The 14,326-nt window shown below is 46.2% G+C and overlaps 1 protein-coding gene across 2 annotated transcripts in view; it reads right to left on the bottom strand.

Moving 5' to 3' along the window:
• Positions 1-4,321: 4,321 nt before the first annotated feature.
• The window catches only part of RERG (RAS like estrogen regulated growth inhibitor), a 333,438-nt gene continuing 323,433 nt past the window's right edge, over positions 4,322-14,326 (bottom strand). For both annotated transcript variants that reach the window (XM_063929455.1, XM_063929454.1), the window contains one exon: positions 4,322-4,997. In XM_063929455.1, the coding sequence (XP_063785525.1) occupies positions 4,590-4,997 (408 nt within the window). In that variant the 3' untranslated portion in view covers positions 4,322-4,589. The remainder of the gene's footprint in view (positions 4,998-14,326) is intronic.

The raw sequence follows: 14,326 nt of genomic DNA, 5'->3' as shown, positions 1-14,326 counted from the left end.
ATACATACTTCTATAGGTGCATACAGCTCTGATCAGGCCTTGTGTACAGATACAGTCACATACGTACTTCTATAGGTGTGTACAGCTCTGATCAGGCCCTGTGTACAGATACAGTCACATACATACTTCTATAGGTGCGTACAGCTCTGATCAGGCCCTGTGTACAGATACAGTCACATACATACTTCTATAGGTGTGTACAGCTCTGATCAGTTCCTGTGTACAGATACAGTCACATACATACTTCTATAGGTGCGTACAGCTCTGATCAGGCCCTGTGTACAGATACAGTCACATACATACTTCTATAGGTGCGTACAGCTCTGATCAGGCCCTGTGTACAGATACAGTCACATACGTACTTCTATAGGTGTGTACAGCTCTGATCAGGCCTTGTGTACAGATACAGTCGCATACATACTTCTATAGCTGCGTACAGCTCTGATCAGGCCTTGTGTACAGATACAGTCACATACATACTTCTATAGGTGTGTACAGCTCTGATCAGGCCCTGTGTACAGATACAGTCACATACATACTTCTATAGGTGCGTACAGCTCTGATCAGGCCCTGTGTACAGATACAGTCACATACATACTTCTATAGGTGCGTACAGCTCTGATCAGGCCCTGTGTACAGATACAGTCACATACATACTTCTATAGGTGTGTACAGCTCTGATCAGGCCCCGTGTACATATACAGTCAAATACATACTTCTATAGGTGCGTACAGATACAGTCACATATATACTTCTATAGGTGCGTACATCTCTGATCAGTTCCTGTGTACATACAGTCACATATATACTTATATAGGTGCGTACAGCTCTGACCAGGCCCTGTGTACAGATACAGTCACATACATACTTCTATAGGTGTGTACAGCTCTGATCTGTTCCTGTGTACAGATACAGTCACATACATACTTCTATAGGTGCGTACAGCTCTGATCAGGCCCTGTGTACAGATACAGTCACATACGTACTTCTATAGGTGTGTACAGCTCTGATCAGGCCTTGTGTACAGATACAGTCGCATACATACTTCTATAGCTGCGTACAGCTCTGATCAGGCCTTGTGTACAGATACAGTCACATACATACTTCTATAGGTGTGTACAGCTCTGATCAGGCCCTGTGTACAGATACAGTCGCATACATACTTCTATAGCTGCGTACAGCTCTGATCAGGCCTTGTGTACAGATACAGTCACATACATACTTCTATAGGTGTGTACAGCTCTGATCAGGCCCCGTGTACATATACAGTCAAATACATACTTCTATGGGTGCGTACAGATACAGTCACATATATACTTCTATAGGTGCGTACATCTCTGATCAGTTCCTGTGTACATACAGTCACATATATACTTATATAGGTGCGTACAGCTCTGACCAGGCCCTGTGTACAGATACAGTCACATACATACTTCTATAGGTGTGTACAGCTCTGATCAGTTCCTGTGTACAGATACAGTCACATACATACTTCTATAGGTGTGTACAGCTCTGATCAGGCCCCGTGTACATATACAGTCAAATACATACTTCTATAGGCGCGTACAGATAGTCGCATATATACTTCTATAGGTGCGTACAGCTCTGATCAGTTCCTGTGTACAGATACAGTCACATATATACTTATATAGGTGCGTACAGCTCTGACCAGGCCCTGTGTACAGATACAGTCACATACATACTTCTATAGGTGTGTACAGCTCTGATCAGTTCCTATGTACAGATAGTCACATATATACTTCTATAGGTGCGTACAGCTCTGATCAGGCCCTGTGTACAGATAGTCACATACATACTTCTATAGCTGCGTACAGCTCTGATCAGGCCTTGTGTACAGATACAGTCACATACGTACTTCTATAGGTGTGTACAGCTCTGATCAGGCCCTGTGTACAGATACAGTCACATACATACTTCTATAGGTGCGTACAGCTCTGATCAGGCCCTGTGTACAGATACAGTCACACACATACTTCTATAGGTGTGTACAGCTCTGATCAGTTCCTGTGTACAGATACAGTCACATACATACTTCTATAGGTGCGTACAGCTCTGATCAGGCCCTGTGTACAGATACAGTCACATATATACTTCTATAGGTGTGTACAGCTCTGATCAGGCCCTGTGTACAGATAGTCACATACATACTTCTATAGGTGTGTACAGATCTGATCAGGCCCCGTGTACATATACAGTCACATATATACTTCTATAGCTGCGTACAGCTCTAATCAGGCCCCGTGTACATATACAGTCACATATATACTTCTATAGCTGCGTACAGCTCTGATCAGGCCCCGTGTACAGATACAGTCACATACGTACTTCTATAGGTGTGTACAGCTCTGATCAGGCCCTGTGTACAGATACAGTCACATACGTACTTCTATAGGTGTGTACAGCTCTGATCAGTTCCTGTGTACAGATACAGTCACATACATACTTCTATAGGTGCGTACAGCTCTGATCAGGCCCTGTGTACAGATACAGTCACATACATACTTCTATAGGTGTGTACAGCTCTGATCAGGCCCTGTGTACAGATACAGTCACATACATACTTCTATAGGTGCGTACAGCTCTGATCAGGCCCTGTGTACAGATACAGTCACATACATACTTCTATAGGTGTGTACAGCTCTGATCAGTTCCTGTGTACAGATACAGTCACATACATACTTCTATAGGTGTGTACAGCTCTGATCAGGCCCCGTGTACATATACAGTCAAATACATACTTCTATAGGTGCGTACAGATGGTCGCATATATATTTCTATAGGTGCGTACAGCTCTGATCAGTTCCTGTGTACAGATACAGTCACATATATACTTATATAGGTGCGTACAGCTCTGACCAGGCCCTGTGTACAGATACACAGTCACATACATACTTCTATAGGTGCGTACAGATAGTCACATATATACTTCTATAGGTGTGTACAGCTCTGATCAGTTCCTATGTACAGATAGTCACATACATACTTCTATAGGTGCGTACAGCTCTGATCAGGCCCTGTGTACAGATACAGTCACATACATACTTCTATAGGTGCATACAGCTCTGATCAGGCCTTGTGTACAGATACAGTCACATACGTACTTCTACAGGTGTGTACAGCTCTGATCAGGCCCTGTGTACAGATACAGTCACATACATACTTCTATAGGTGCGTACAGCTCTGATCAGGCCCTGTGTACAGATACAGTCACATACATACTTCTATAGGTGTGTACAGCTCTGATCAGTTCCTGTGTACAGATACAGTCACATACATACTTCTACAGGTGCGTACAGCTCTGATCAGGCCCTGTGTACAGATACAGTCACATATATACTTCTATAGGTGTGTACAGCTCTGATCAGGCCCTGTGTACAGATACAGTCACATACATACTTCTATAGGTGTGTACAGATCTGATCAGGCCCCGTGTACATATACAGTCACATATATACTTCTAGAGCTGCGTACAGCTCTAATCAGGCCCCGTGTACATATACAGTCACATATATACTTCTATAGGTGTGTACAGATCTGATCAGGCCCCGTGTACATATACAGTCACATATATACTTCTATAGCTGCGTACAGCTCTGATCAGGCCCCGTGTACAGATACAGTCACATACGTACTTCTATAGGTGTGTACAGCTCTGATCAGGCCCTGTGTACAGATACAGTCACATACGTACTTCTATAGGTGTGTACAGCTCTGATCAGGCCCTGTGTACAGATACAGTCACATATATACTTCTATAGGTGTGTACAGCTCTGATCAGGCCCCGTGTACATATACAGTCACATATATACTTCTATAGGTGCGTACAGCTCTGATCAGGCTGTGTGTCTGAAAAATTAGCTGTGTACACGCTAGACGATATTATGCACGATTTGCCGGATTCCGACGGATCTGAACGACAAATCATTCAAATTGTATGTACGCACTCCCACGGGAACATCCATTGCATCTTCAGATTGGTTGTGCATGCAGCTCAATCTGAATATGTCATTTGCAGTGCCACGCAGTGTAATGAAGGAAGTAACATAGGATCGTTCCGTCGTTCATTACATTGGCTAGTGTGTACCGGCTACCTTGCCTGATCTGGGGCAAGGGTAAATCACCGCAACCATCGTCAAGTTTGCCGGTCGTCTAATGTGTACTCAGCTTAAGAAGCTGATTGGTTGATATTGTATCTTTCTCCACTTTATTTCTCCCCAATCTTTGATCCATCTTCCCCTTAGTGTAAAAAAAATACAGAAATTAACTCATTTGCGAATGAAATTCTATGGTCTATTCAAAATTGCTGTTTATTACTTAATTTTTATTGAGTTTCTGGTAATTTTTAGACTTGTTCCTCATTTTACACTTTCACAAATTGTTTACCATTTTTTTTCCAGTTATGTTAAAATAAGCAACAAAGCTATTACACAATATAGTTATTTACAATAAAGTTTACGTAACAGTTCAATGTTATAAAAAACAATAATAAATACTGATATCGCATATATGTCTTAAAGCAAGTGGATAAAGAGAACGGTATGACATCATTTCACTTCTATTCAATCTCCTCAGCTACTAATTTTGGTTAACATTTTGTTGATAGCCTGTTTAACGTGTGTGGTGGAACTTCTTCTTCTGGCCTTTCCTTGAACCATTTTTCGTCTTCTTACTTCGCGACACAGCTCATAGAACGCCTCTGTGATGTTTCCTTCCCCAGTGCACGCAGAACACTCATAAAACGCACAGGCCAGTTCTGTGGCGAGTTTCTCTCCTTCCTCGGTACTAACTTGCCGGGAGTGACCTAGGTCGGCTTTGTTTCCCACCAGAATAAAAGTAACATTTTTAGGTTTTTTTATTTCGTCTAGTAAGTTCTTAAAAGACATAACATCTTCAAAACTTCCACGGTCAGTGACATCATAGACAATAATAAAACCTTCTCCCCAACGTATGTGACCATCTCTTTGCAATGGGTCTTCCTGAAGCAAGAAACATAAGATTATAATAAATACCTGTTAGTACAGGTTCTAAGAGTCAAAATATGTTGTACATTAGGGTACAATGTAACCTAACTCTAACCCAAACATGCTGTACATTACAGACTAATAAAATAAAATTGAAAACAAAATATGAAACGAAATGCCTTCTGTTCAAGCCTCCCCCATGAAAGTAGCATGAAAAGACAGAGGAACAGCTCAGCATCACAGCCAGCTAAATGTTTTCATGGAGCTCCAAAGAGCTCACACTTGGTGGGCAGGAAACCCTACCAGCAGATCTTGTCTGCCCAACTTGGAGTTCAGTTTCAGACTAGAGGTGGCAGGCTTGGTACCAGAGCAGATTTCTGGAAGGATTTTTGGAGGGAACTTTTATTTCTTACTCCAGATGTGACAGACACACGGGTGGGCCAAGGCAGAGGAGTGAGCACTCCCCACTGTCCATAGGGGACAATGTTAAAGGTGATCATGCCTTGTGCATAACTTGGTTGGGTAAAGACAACAGGGCGGAACTACTCCCTGTAGTACTGTGTGTTGGATGAGGATAAAAGGAGGCCAGCGAGCCTCAGAATGTGTACATTTTCTGTGACATCTTGAAGTGTGGAACTGCTGTAACCTTGTATGCTGTATAACCCTTGTAAAATAAGATTTTACTTACCGATAAATCTATTTCTCGTAGTCCGTAGTGGATGCTGGGGACTCCGTCAGGACCATGGGGATTAGCGGCTCCGCAGGAGACAGGGCACAAAACTAAAGCTTTAGGATCAGGTGGTGTGTACTGGCTCCTCCCCCTATGACCCTCCTCCAAGCCTCAGTTAGGATACTGTGCCCGGACGAGCGTACACAATAAGGAAGGATATTGAATCCCGGGTAAGACTCATACCAGCCACACCAATCACACCGTATAACTTGTGATCTAAACCCAGTTAACAGTATGACAAACGTAGGAGCCTCTGAACAGACGGCTCACAACAATAACAACCCGATTTTTTTGTAACAATAACTATGTACAAGTATTGCAGACAATCCGCACTTGGGATGGGCGCCCAGCATCCACTACGGACTACGAGAAATAGATTTATCGGTAAGTAAAATCTTATTTTCTCTGACGTCCTAAGTGGATGCTGGGGACTCCGTCAGGACCATGGGGATTATACCAAAGCTCCCAAACGGGCGGGAGAGTGCGGATGACTCTGCAGCACCGAGTGAGAGAACTCCAGGTCCTCCTCAGCCAGGGTGTGCCCCTGACCAAGTAGCAGCTCGGCAAAGTTGTAAAGCCGAGACCCCTCGGGCAGTCGCCCAAGATGAGCCCACCTTCCTTGTGGAATGGGCATTTATATATTTTGGCTGTGGCAGTCCTGCCACAGAATGTGCAAGCTGAATTGTACTACACATTCAACTAGCAATCGTCTGCTTAGAAGCAAGAGCACCCAGTTTTTTGGGTGCATACAGGATAACAGCAAGTCAGTTTTCCTGACTCCAGCCGTCCTGGAAATCTATATTTTCAGGGCCCTGACAACATCTAGCAACTTGGAGTCCTCCAAGTCTCTAGTAGCCGCAGGTACCACAATAAGCTGGTTCAGATGAAACGCTGACACCACCTTAGGGAGAAACTGGGGACGAGTCCGCAGCTCTGCCCTGTCCGAATGGACAATCAGATATGGGCTTTTGTGAGACAAAGCCGCCAATTCTGACACTCGCCTGGCCGAGGCCAGGGCCAACATCATGGTCACTTTCCATGTGAGATATTTCAAATCCACAGATTTGAGCGGTTTAAACCAACGTGATTTGAGGAATCCCAGGACTACGTTGAGATCCCACAGTGCCACTGGAGGCACAAAAAGGGGGTTGTATATGCAGTACTCCCTTGTCAAATTTCTGGACTTCAGGAACTGAAGCCAATTCTTTCTGGAAGAAAATCGACAGGGCCGAAATTTGAACCTTAATGGACCCCAATTTGAGGCCCATAGACACTCCTGTTTGCAGGAAATGCAGGAATCGACCGAGTTGAAATTTCTTCGTGGGGCCTTCCTGGCCTCACACCACGCAACATATTTTCGCCACATGTGGTGATAATGTTGTGCGGTCACCTCCTTCCTGGCTTTGACCAGGGTAGGAATGACCTCTTCCGGAATGCCTTTTTTTCTTTTTTTTTTTTTCTTAGGACCCGGCGTTCAACCGCCATGCCGTCAAACGCACCCGCGGTAAGTCTTGGAACAGACACGGTACTTGCTGAAGCAAGTCCCTTCTTATCGGCAGAGGCCCTGAGTCCTCTGTGAGCATCTCATGAAGTTCCGGGTACCAAGTCCTTCTTGGCCCATCCGGAGCCACGAGTATAGTTCTTACTCCTCTACGTCTTATAATTCTCAGTACCTTTGGTATGAGAAGCAGAGGAGGGAACACATACACCGACTGGTACACCCATGGTGTTACCAGAACGTCCACAGCTATTTCCTGAGGGTCTCTTGACCTTGCGCAATACCTGTCCAGTTTTTTTTGTTCAGGCGGGACGCCATCATGTCCACCTTTGGTCTTTCCCAACGGTGCACAATCATGTGGAAACAACTTCTCGATGAAGTCCCCACTCTCCCGGGTGGAGGTCGTGCTGAGGAAGTCTGCTTCCCAGTTGTCCACTCCCGGAATGAAAACTGCTGACAGTGCTATCACATGATTTTCCGCCCAGCGAAGAATCCTTGCAGTTTCTGCCATTGTCCTCCTGCTTCTTGTGCCGCCCTGTCTGTTTACGTGGGCGACTGCCGTGAAGTTGTCCCACTGGATCAATACCGGCTGACCTTGAAGCAGAGGTCTTGCTAAGCTTAAAGCATTGTAAATTGCTCTTAGCTCCAGTATATTTATGCGGAGAGAAGTCCCCAGACTTGATCACACTCCCTGGAAATTTTTTCCCTGTGTGACTGCTCCCCAGCCTTTCAAGCTGGAATCCGTGGTCACCAGGACCCAGTCCTGAATGCATAACTGTGGCACTTTAGTAGATGAGCACTCTGCAGCCACCACAGAAGAGACACCCTTGTCCTTGAAGACAGGGTTATCCGCTGATGCATCTGAAGATGCGATCCGGACCATTTGTCCAGCAGATCCCACTGAAAAGTTCTTGCGTGAAATCTGCCGAATGGAATCGCTTCGTAAGAAGCCACCATTTTTCTCAGGACCCTTGTGCAATGATGCACTGACACTTTTCCTGGTTTTTGGAGGTTCCTGACTAGCTCGGATAACTCCCTGGCTTTCTCCTCCGGGAGAAACACCTTTTTCTGGACTGTGTCCAGAATCATCCCTAGGGACAGCAGACGTGTCGTCGGAGACAGCTGCGATTTTGGAATATTTAGAATCCATCCGTGCTGTCGTAGAACTACTTGAGATAGTGCTACTCAGACCTCCAACTGTTCTCTGGACCTTGCCCTTATCAGGAGATCGTCCAAGTAAGGGATAATTAAGACGCCTTTTCTTTGAAGAAGAATCATCATTTCGGCCATTACCTTGGTAAAGACCCGGGGTGCCGTGGACAATCCAAACGGCAGCGTCTGAAACTGATAGTGACAGTTTTGTAACACGAACCTGAGGTACCCTTTGTGAGAAGGGCAAATTTGGACATGGAGGTAAGCATCCTTGATGTCCAGGGACACCATATAGTCCCCTTCTTCCTGGTTCGCTATCACTGCTCTGAGTGACTCCATTTAGAATAGGTCTCACCGAGCCGTCTGGCTTCAGTACCACAATATAGTGTGGAATAATACCCCTTTACTTGTTGTAGGAGGGGTACTGTGATTATCACCTGCTGGGAATACAGCTTGTGAATTGTTTCCAATACTGCCTCCCTGTCGGAGGTAGACGTTGGTAAAGCAAACTTCAGGAACCTGCGAGGGGGAGACGTCTCGAATTTCCAATCTGTACCCCTGGGATACTACTTGTAGGATCCAGGGGTCCACTTGCGAGTGAGCCCACTGCATGCTGAAACTCTTGAGACGACCCCCCACCGCCCCTGTTTGTACGGCCCCAGCGTCATGCTGAGGACTTGGCAGAAGCGGTGGACGGCTTCCTTTCCTGGGAATGGGCTGCCTGCTGCAGTCTTCTTCCCTTACCTCTATCCCTGGGCAGATATTATGGGGACGAAAGGACTGAGGCTGAAAAGACTATGTCTTTTTCTGCTGAGATGTGACTTGGGGTAAAAAAGGTGGATTTTCTAGCTGTTGCCGTGGCCACCAGGTCCGATGGACCGACCCCAAATAACTCCCCTTTATACGGCAATACTTCCATGTGCCGTTTGGAATCTGCATCACCTGACCACTGTCGTGTCCATAAACATCGTCTGGCAGATATGGACATCGCACTTACTCTTGATGCCAGAGTTTCGCATATATAGAAATGCATCTTTTAAATGCTCTATAGTCAATAAAATACTGTCCCTGTCAAGGGTATCAATATTTCCAGTCAGGGAATCCGACCAAGCCACCCCAGCGCTGCCCATCCAGGCTGAGGCGATCGCTGGTCGCAGTATAACACCAGTATGTGTGTATATACTTTTTAGGATATTTTCCAACCTCCTATCAGTTGGCTCCTTGAGGGCGTCCGTATCTGGAGACGGTAACGCCACTTGTTTTTATAAGCGTGTGAGCGCCTTATCCACCCTAAGGTGTGTTTCCCAACGCGCCATAACTTCTGGCGGGAAAGGGTATACCGCCAATAATTTTCTATCGGGGGAAACCCACGCATCATCACACACTTCATTTAATTTATCTGATTCAGGAAAAACCACATGTAGTTTTTTCACACTCCACATAATACCCTTTTTTGTGGTACTTGTAGTATCAGAAATATGTAACATCTCCTTCATTGCCCTTAACAAGTAACGTGTGGCCCTAAAGGAAAATACGTTTGTTTCTTCACCGTCGACACTGGAGTCAGTGTCCGTGTCTGTGTCTGTGTCGACCGTCTGAGGTAAAAGGACGTTTTAACGCCCCTGACGGTGTTTTAGACGCCTGGACAGGTAGTAATTGGTTTGCCGGCCGTCTCATGTCGTCAACCGACCTTGCAGCGTGTTGACATTATCACGTAATTCCTTAAATAAGCCATCCATTCCGGTGTCGACTCCCTAGAGAGTGACATCACCATTACCGGCAATTGCTCCGCCTCCTCACCAACATCGTCCTCATACATGTCGACACACAAGTACCGACACACAGCACACACACAGGGAATGCTCTGATAGAGGACAGGACCCCACTAGCCCTTTGGGGAGACAGAGGGAGAGTTTGCCAGCACACACCAAAAACGCTATATTATACAGGGACAACCTTTATATAAGTGTTTTTCCCTTATAGCATTTTAATATATATATACATATCGCCAAATAAGTGCCCCCCCTCTCTGTTTTAACCCTGTTTCTGTAGTGCAGTGCAGGGGAGAGCCTGGGAGCCTTCCCACCAGCCTTTCTGTGAGGGAAAATGGCGCTGTGTGCTGAGGAGAATAGGCCCCGCCCCCTTTTCGGCGGGCTTCTTCTCCCGTTTTTCTGAGACCTGGCAGGGGTTAAATACATCCATATAGCCTCCAGGGGCTATATGTGATGTATTTTTAGCCAGAATAAGGTATTATACATTGCTGCCCAGGGCGCCCCCAGCAACGCCCTGCACCCTCCGTGACCGTTGGTGTGAAGTGTGTGACAACAATGGCGCACAGCTGCAGTGCTGTGCGCTACCTTCATGAAGACTGAAAAGCCTTCTGCCGCCGGTTTCTGGACCTTCAATCTTCAGCATCTGCAAGGGGGGTCGGCGGCGCGGCTCCGGGACGAACCCCAGGGTGAGACCTGTGTTCCGACTCCCTCTGGAGCTAATGGTGTCCAGTAGCCTAAGAAGCCAATCCATCCTGCACGCAGGTGAGTTGAACTTCTCTCCCCTAAGTCCCTCGATGCAGTGAGCCTGTTGCCAGCAGGACTCACTGAAAATAAGAAACCTAAAAACTTTTTCTAAGCAGCTCCTTAAGAGAGCCACCTAGATTGCACCCTGCTCGGACGGGCACAAAAACCTAACTGAGGCTTGGAGGAGGGTCATAGGGGGAGGAGCCAGTACACACCACCTGATCCTAAAGCTTTAGTTTTGTGCCCTGTCTCCTGCGGAGCCGCTAATCCCCATGGTCCTGACGGAGTCCCCAGCATCCACTTAGGACGTCAGAGAAAAGGGGAAGGGTCTTTTTTAAGATTCTGAGCAATAAACATCTTGCTTAAAACGACTGCATCCATATATTGTGACCAACAGAATTGTGCAAAACGCTATTACATTTTACCGCTGCCCTGAAGTAAGCCCAGCATCTCCAATCTTCACCCTCTGTCAGCGACCGTGTAGGGCCTGGTCAATGGTCACTGACCAGTGGGGGTCAACCCAGCAGCGCGACTATGAACAACTAGCGGCAACAGGTACCAGCGGTAGGAGTCTGAGTAGAAACGTGGTTCCAGGTGCCATGTGGTAGGAGCCTGGTGGTGGCAGCAGCAAAATACCCGCCCACTGCCTACTTACTGATGGTAATATGCCCTATCGCTCAGGTTCCTTGAGACCCAAACCCAATCTGCGATCACTTGGCGGAAGCAGCCAAGGTGCATCCAGTCACACATATGCCCCTGGCTTTCATTTTATTTTACATGGAAACAAAATAAAATGATTAGAGTTTCTGGAAATAAGTGTACCTGCCATAAAATATGTACGTAAACCAGAAACAAGTGGATTCATTATTTCAACAACCAGTTTGCACATATTTGTGGCACTTATACATGCACCCACTATATTGATCTTTGTGACAATATAACAATGAAAGGTAGATACATAAAAATTTAACAACTTGGTGGGATAATGCCAGTACTGTAGGGTGTTCTGCCACAGAAGAACTACAAAGACACAAAGGATAGCACGTGCTGGGAAGTCTAACAACTAGCCAGTATGTAATGAATCACAAAAATGTCACACAACCTCTGTTTTTGAACTTGGTGATGTAGTCCCAAAACAGAAGCTAAAGTATAGCATACAGGTTATATCACAGCGAGACACCTTTTACGAATAAAACGTGTACTTTCCGAGGTTTGTACTTTTATATTAATGCACAAACACCTCCACAAACGCATGAGATTTCATTATGCCCTGGATGTAAAACAAAGCATGTATTTTCATTGAGAACGTTCATTGTATCCTTCCCAAGGACAACTGTTCCTGACAATGTTTTCAATAGAAAGCATTGATTCACGCGTGGGAGAAGTGACAGGAAATAGCACATTCATTCCTGATACAAAGTACATAGATGTCCAGGCTGGAGAGAGATGCACCTGCCGGGAGTTTGACAAATCAATTAATTGTGTCTGAAGGTCTCCTGGTGCGCGATCCAGGGAACCAGATACTAGAGAATATATTAGAGCAGCGGGGCACTAGCAGGGATGCCACAAGTTGGAGGTCTAGGATCAAGTCAAATCATGTATGGTCAATGTGATGGGCAGCCAACAGCACTGGTTTTCCTATCATACAATATGTGACCAATCAGATGCAGCAATTTCTTCCAGTGTACAGCTACAGAGCTTAGTGACCACCAGATAAATGGTATTACACAGAAACATAGAATGTGACGGCAGATAGGAACCACTTGGCCCATCTAGTCTGTCCATGACTTCAGGGGCGTTACTATGCTCAGTGACACCCGGTGTGAGTGAGATACCCCAATAAAAAAGGGGGAGGCCTCATTCGAAGGGGGGTGGTCACTCAGGGGATCCTCTTTTCATCACTCCGTCTGTCTGCAGTGCTACACATAATGTTTCGTTGCAGCGCCCGGCACCTGTCACTGAGAAGCCATTTTGGTGTCACCCCTCAGCGGGTGACACCAGGGTTCGGTCCAAACCTCCTCTACCCCCGTCACGCAACTGATTGACCTTTTACTAAACAGAGACAAACTCTCTCTGCAGTGAAAACAATGGAGTAAATACTTTTCTTAAATTGCTTTTTTCTACTAGACCTTATAAAGAATCATATCCTAACAAATCAATTAATATCTCTTCTTCTTTTTTTAATTATCATATACCATAGTAGTTTCATTTCAGGATGGTAATAAGTGACGGATGATCGGGTTTACACGGTTAGCAGGGTGAGCAGTTCCTTCTCTACATGAGCATACCTGCATTCAGCTTTAGATAGGGCCTTGGCAGCAAATGTGGTCAGCCAAGTTCACGACTTACAGCACCTAGCCTGTGTTGTGAGGTTTCTGCTGGTTGTCGCACCCAAAAGTATTGACGGACGGGATGTATGATGAGTGGTTTGTACTGGCGGCCGCATCATACTGAGCTCCTCTTCACAATATTGCCGCCTGTTAGGAACCTGCTAACTGGACTGGTGGTGTGGTGTGGGGGGGGGGGGGGGGGGGGGCGGACCCATGGCTGAGAGCTTAGGGGTCTATTCATGAAGCAGTGAAAAGTGCAACCAATCAGTGTTGAGGTACATTTATAAAACGCATTCATAAAATGATACATAGCTGCTTCATGAATAGACCCCATAGTGAGGTTTAGCTGCTACCCTCCACTTCTTTTGCAGAGTTTATTGTTATAGCAAAACAAAAGAAGTCCTAACATAAACCAACATCTCTTCCTCATTCAGCAATCCCCCCACATTGCTGGCTGGAGATGATGTCCTTGAAAGAGTATCTGCGCCAACAAAATAGTGATCAGTTTCTAAAATGCAAGAAAACGTAGAGCTCCCCCTTTATTCATAAGAGGCTGTCTGAGCTTAGAGAGTCAATAGATTCTGCTTTTACACAACTTATAGATCGTGCTCATTGCTTTGGAGAAGCCAAACAGTGCACTGACCTCAGCATTTTCCAAATGACATGCATTACATCGCTTGTTCTGGATGGTGGTGTCCAGTGCAGTTCATCATTGTGCAGGGTGGGGTGGGGTGTACTAGATGTTTTACACAGGTGGGGTGGGGGTGCACTGGCTGTTGTACCCAGGTGGGGTGGGGTGCACTCGGGTGTTGCACACAGGTGGGGTGGGGTGCACTGGGTGTTGCACACAGGTGGGGTGGGGTGCACTGGGTGTTGCACACAGGTGGGGTGGGGTGCACTGGGTGTTGCACACAGGTGGGGTGGGGTGCACTGGGTGTTGCACACAGGTGGGGTGGGGTGCACTGGGTGTTGCACACAGGTGGGGTGGGGTGCACTCGGGTGTTGCACACAGGTGGGGTGGGGTGCACTCGGGTGTTGCACACAGGTGGGGTGGGGTGCACTCGGGTGTTGCACACAGGTGGGGTGCACTGGGTGTTGCACACAGGTGGGGTGGGGTG

Source organism: Pseudophryne corroboree, chromosome 6, assembly GCF_028390025.1.
Source record: "Pseudophryne corroboree isolate aPseCor3 chromosome 6, aPseCor3.hap2, whole genome shotgun sequence".
NCBI lineage: Eukaryota > Metazoa > Chordata > Amphibia > Anura > Myobatrachidae > Pseudophryne > Pseudophryne corroboree.
Note: the sequence above shows the minus strand (reverse complement) of the source record. Positions and strands in the feature narration are given on the sequence as shown.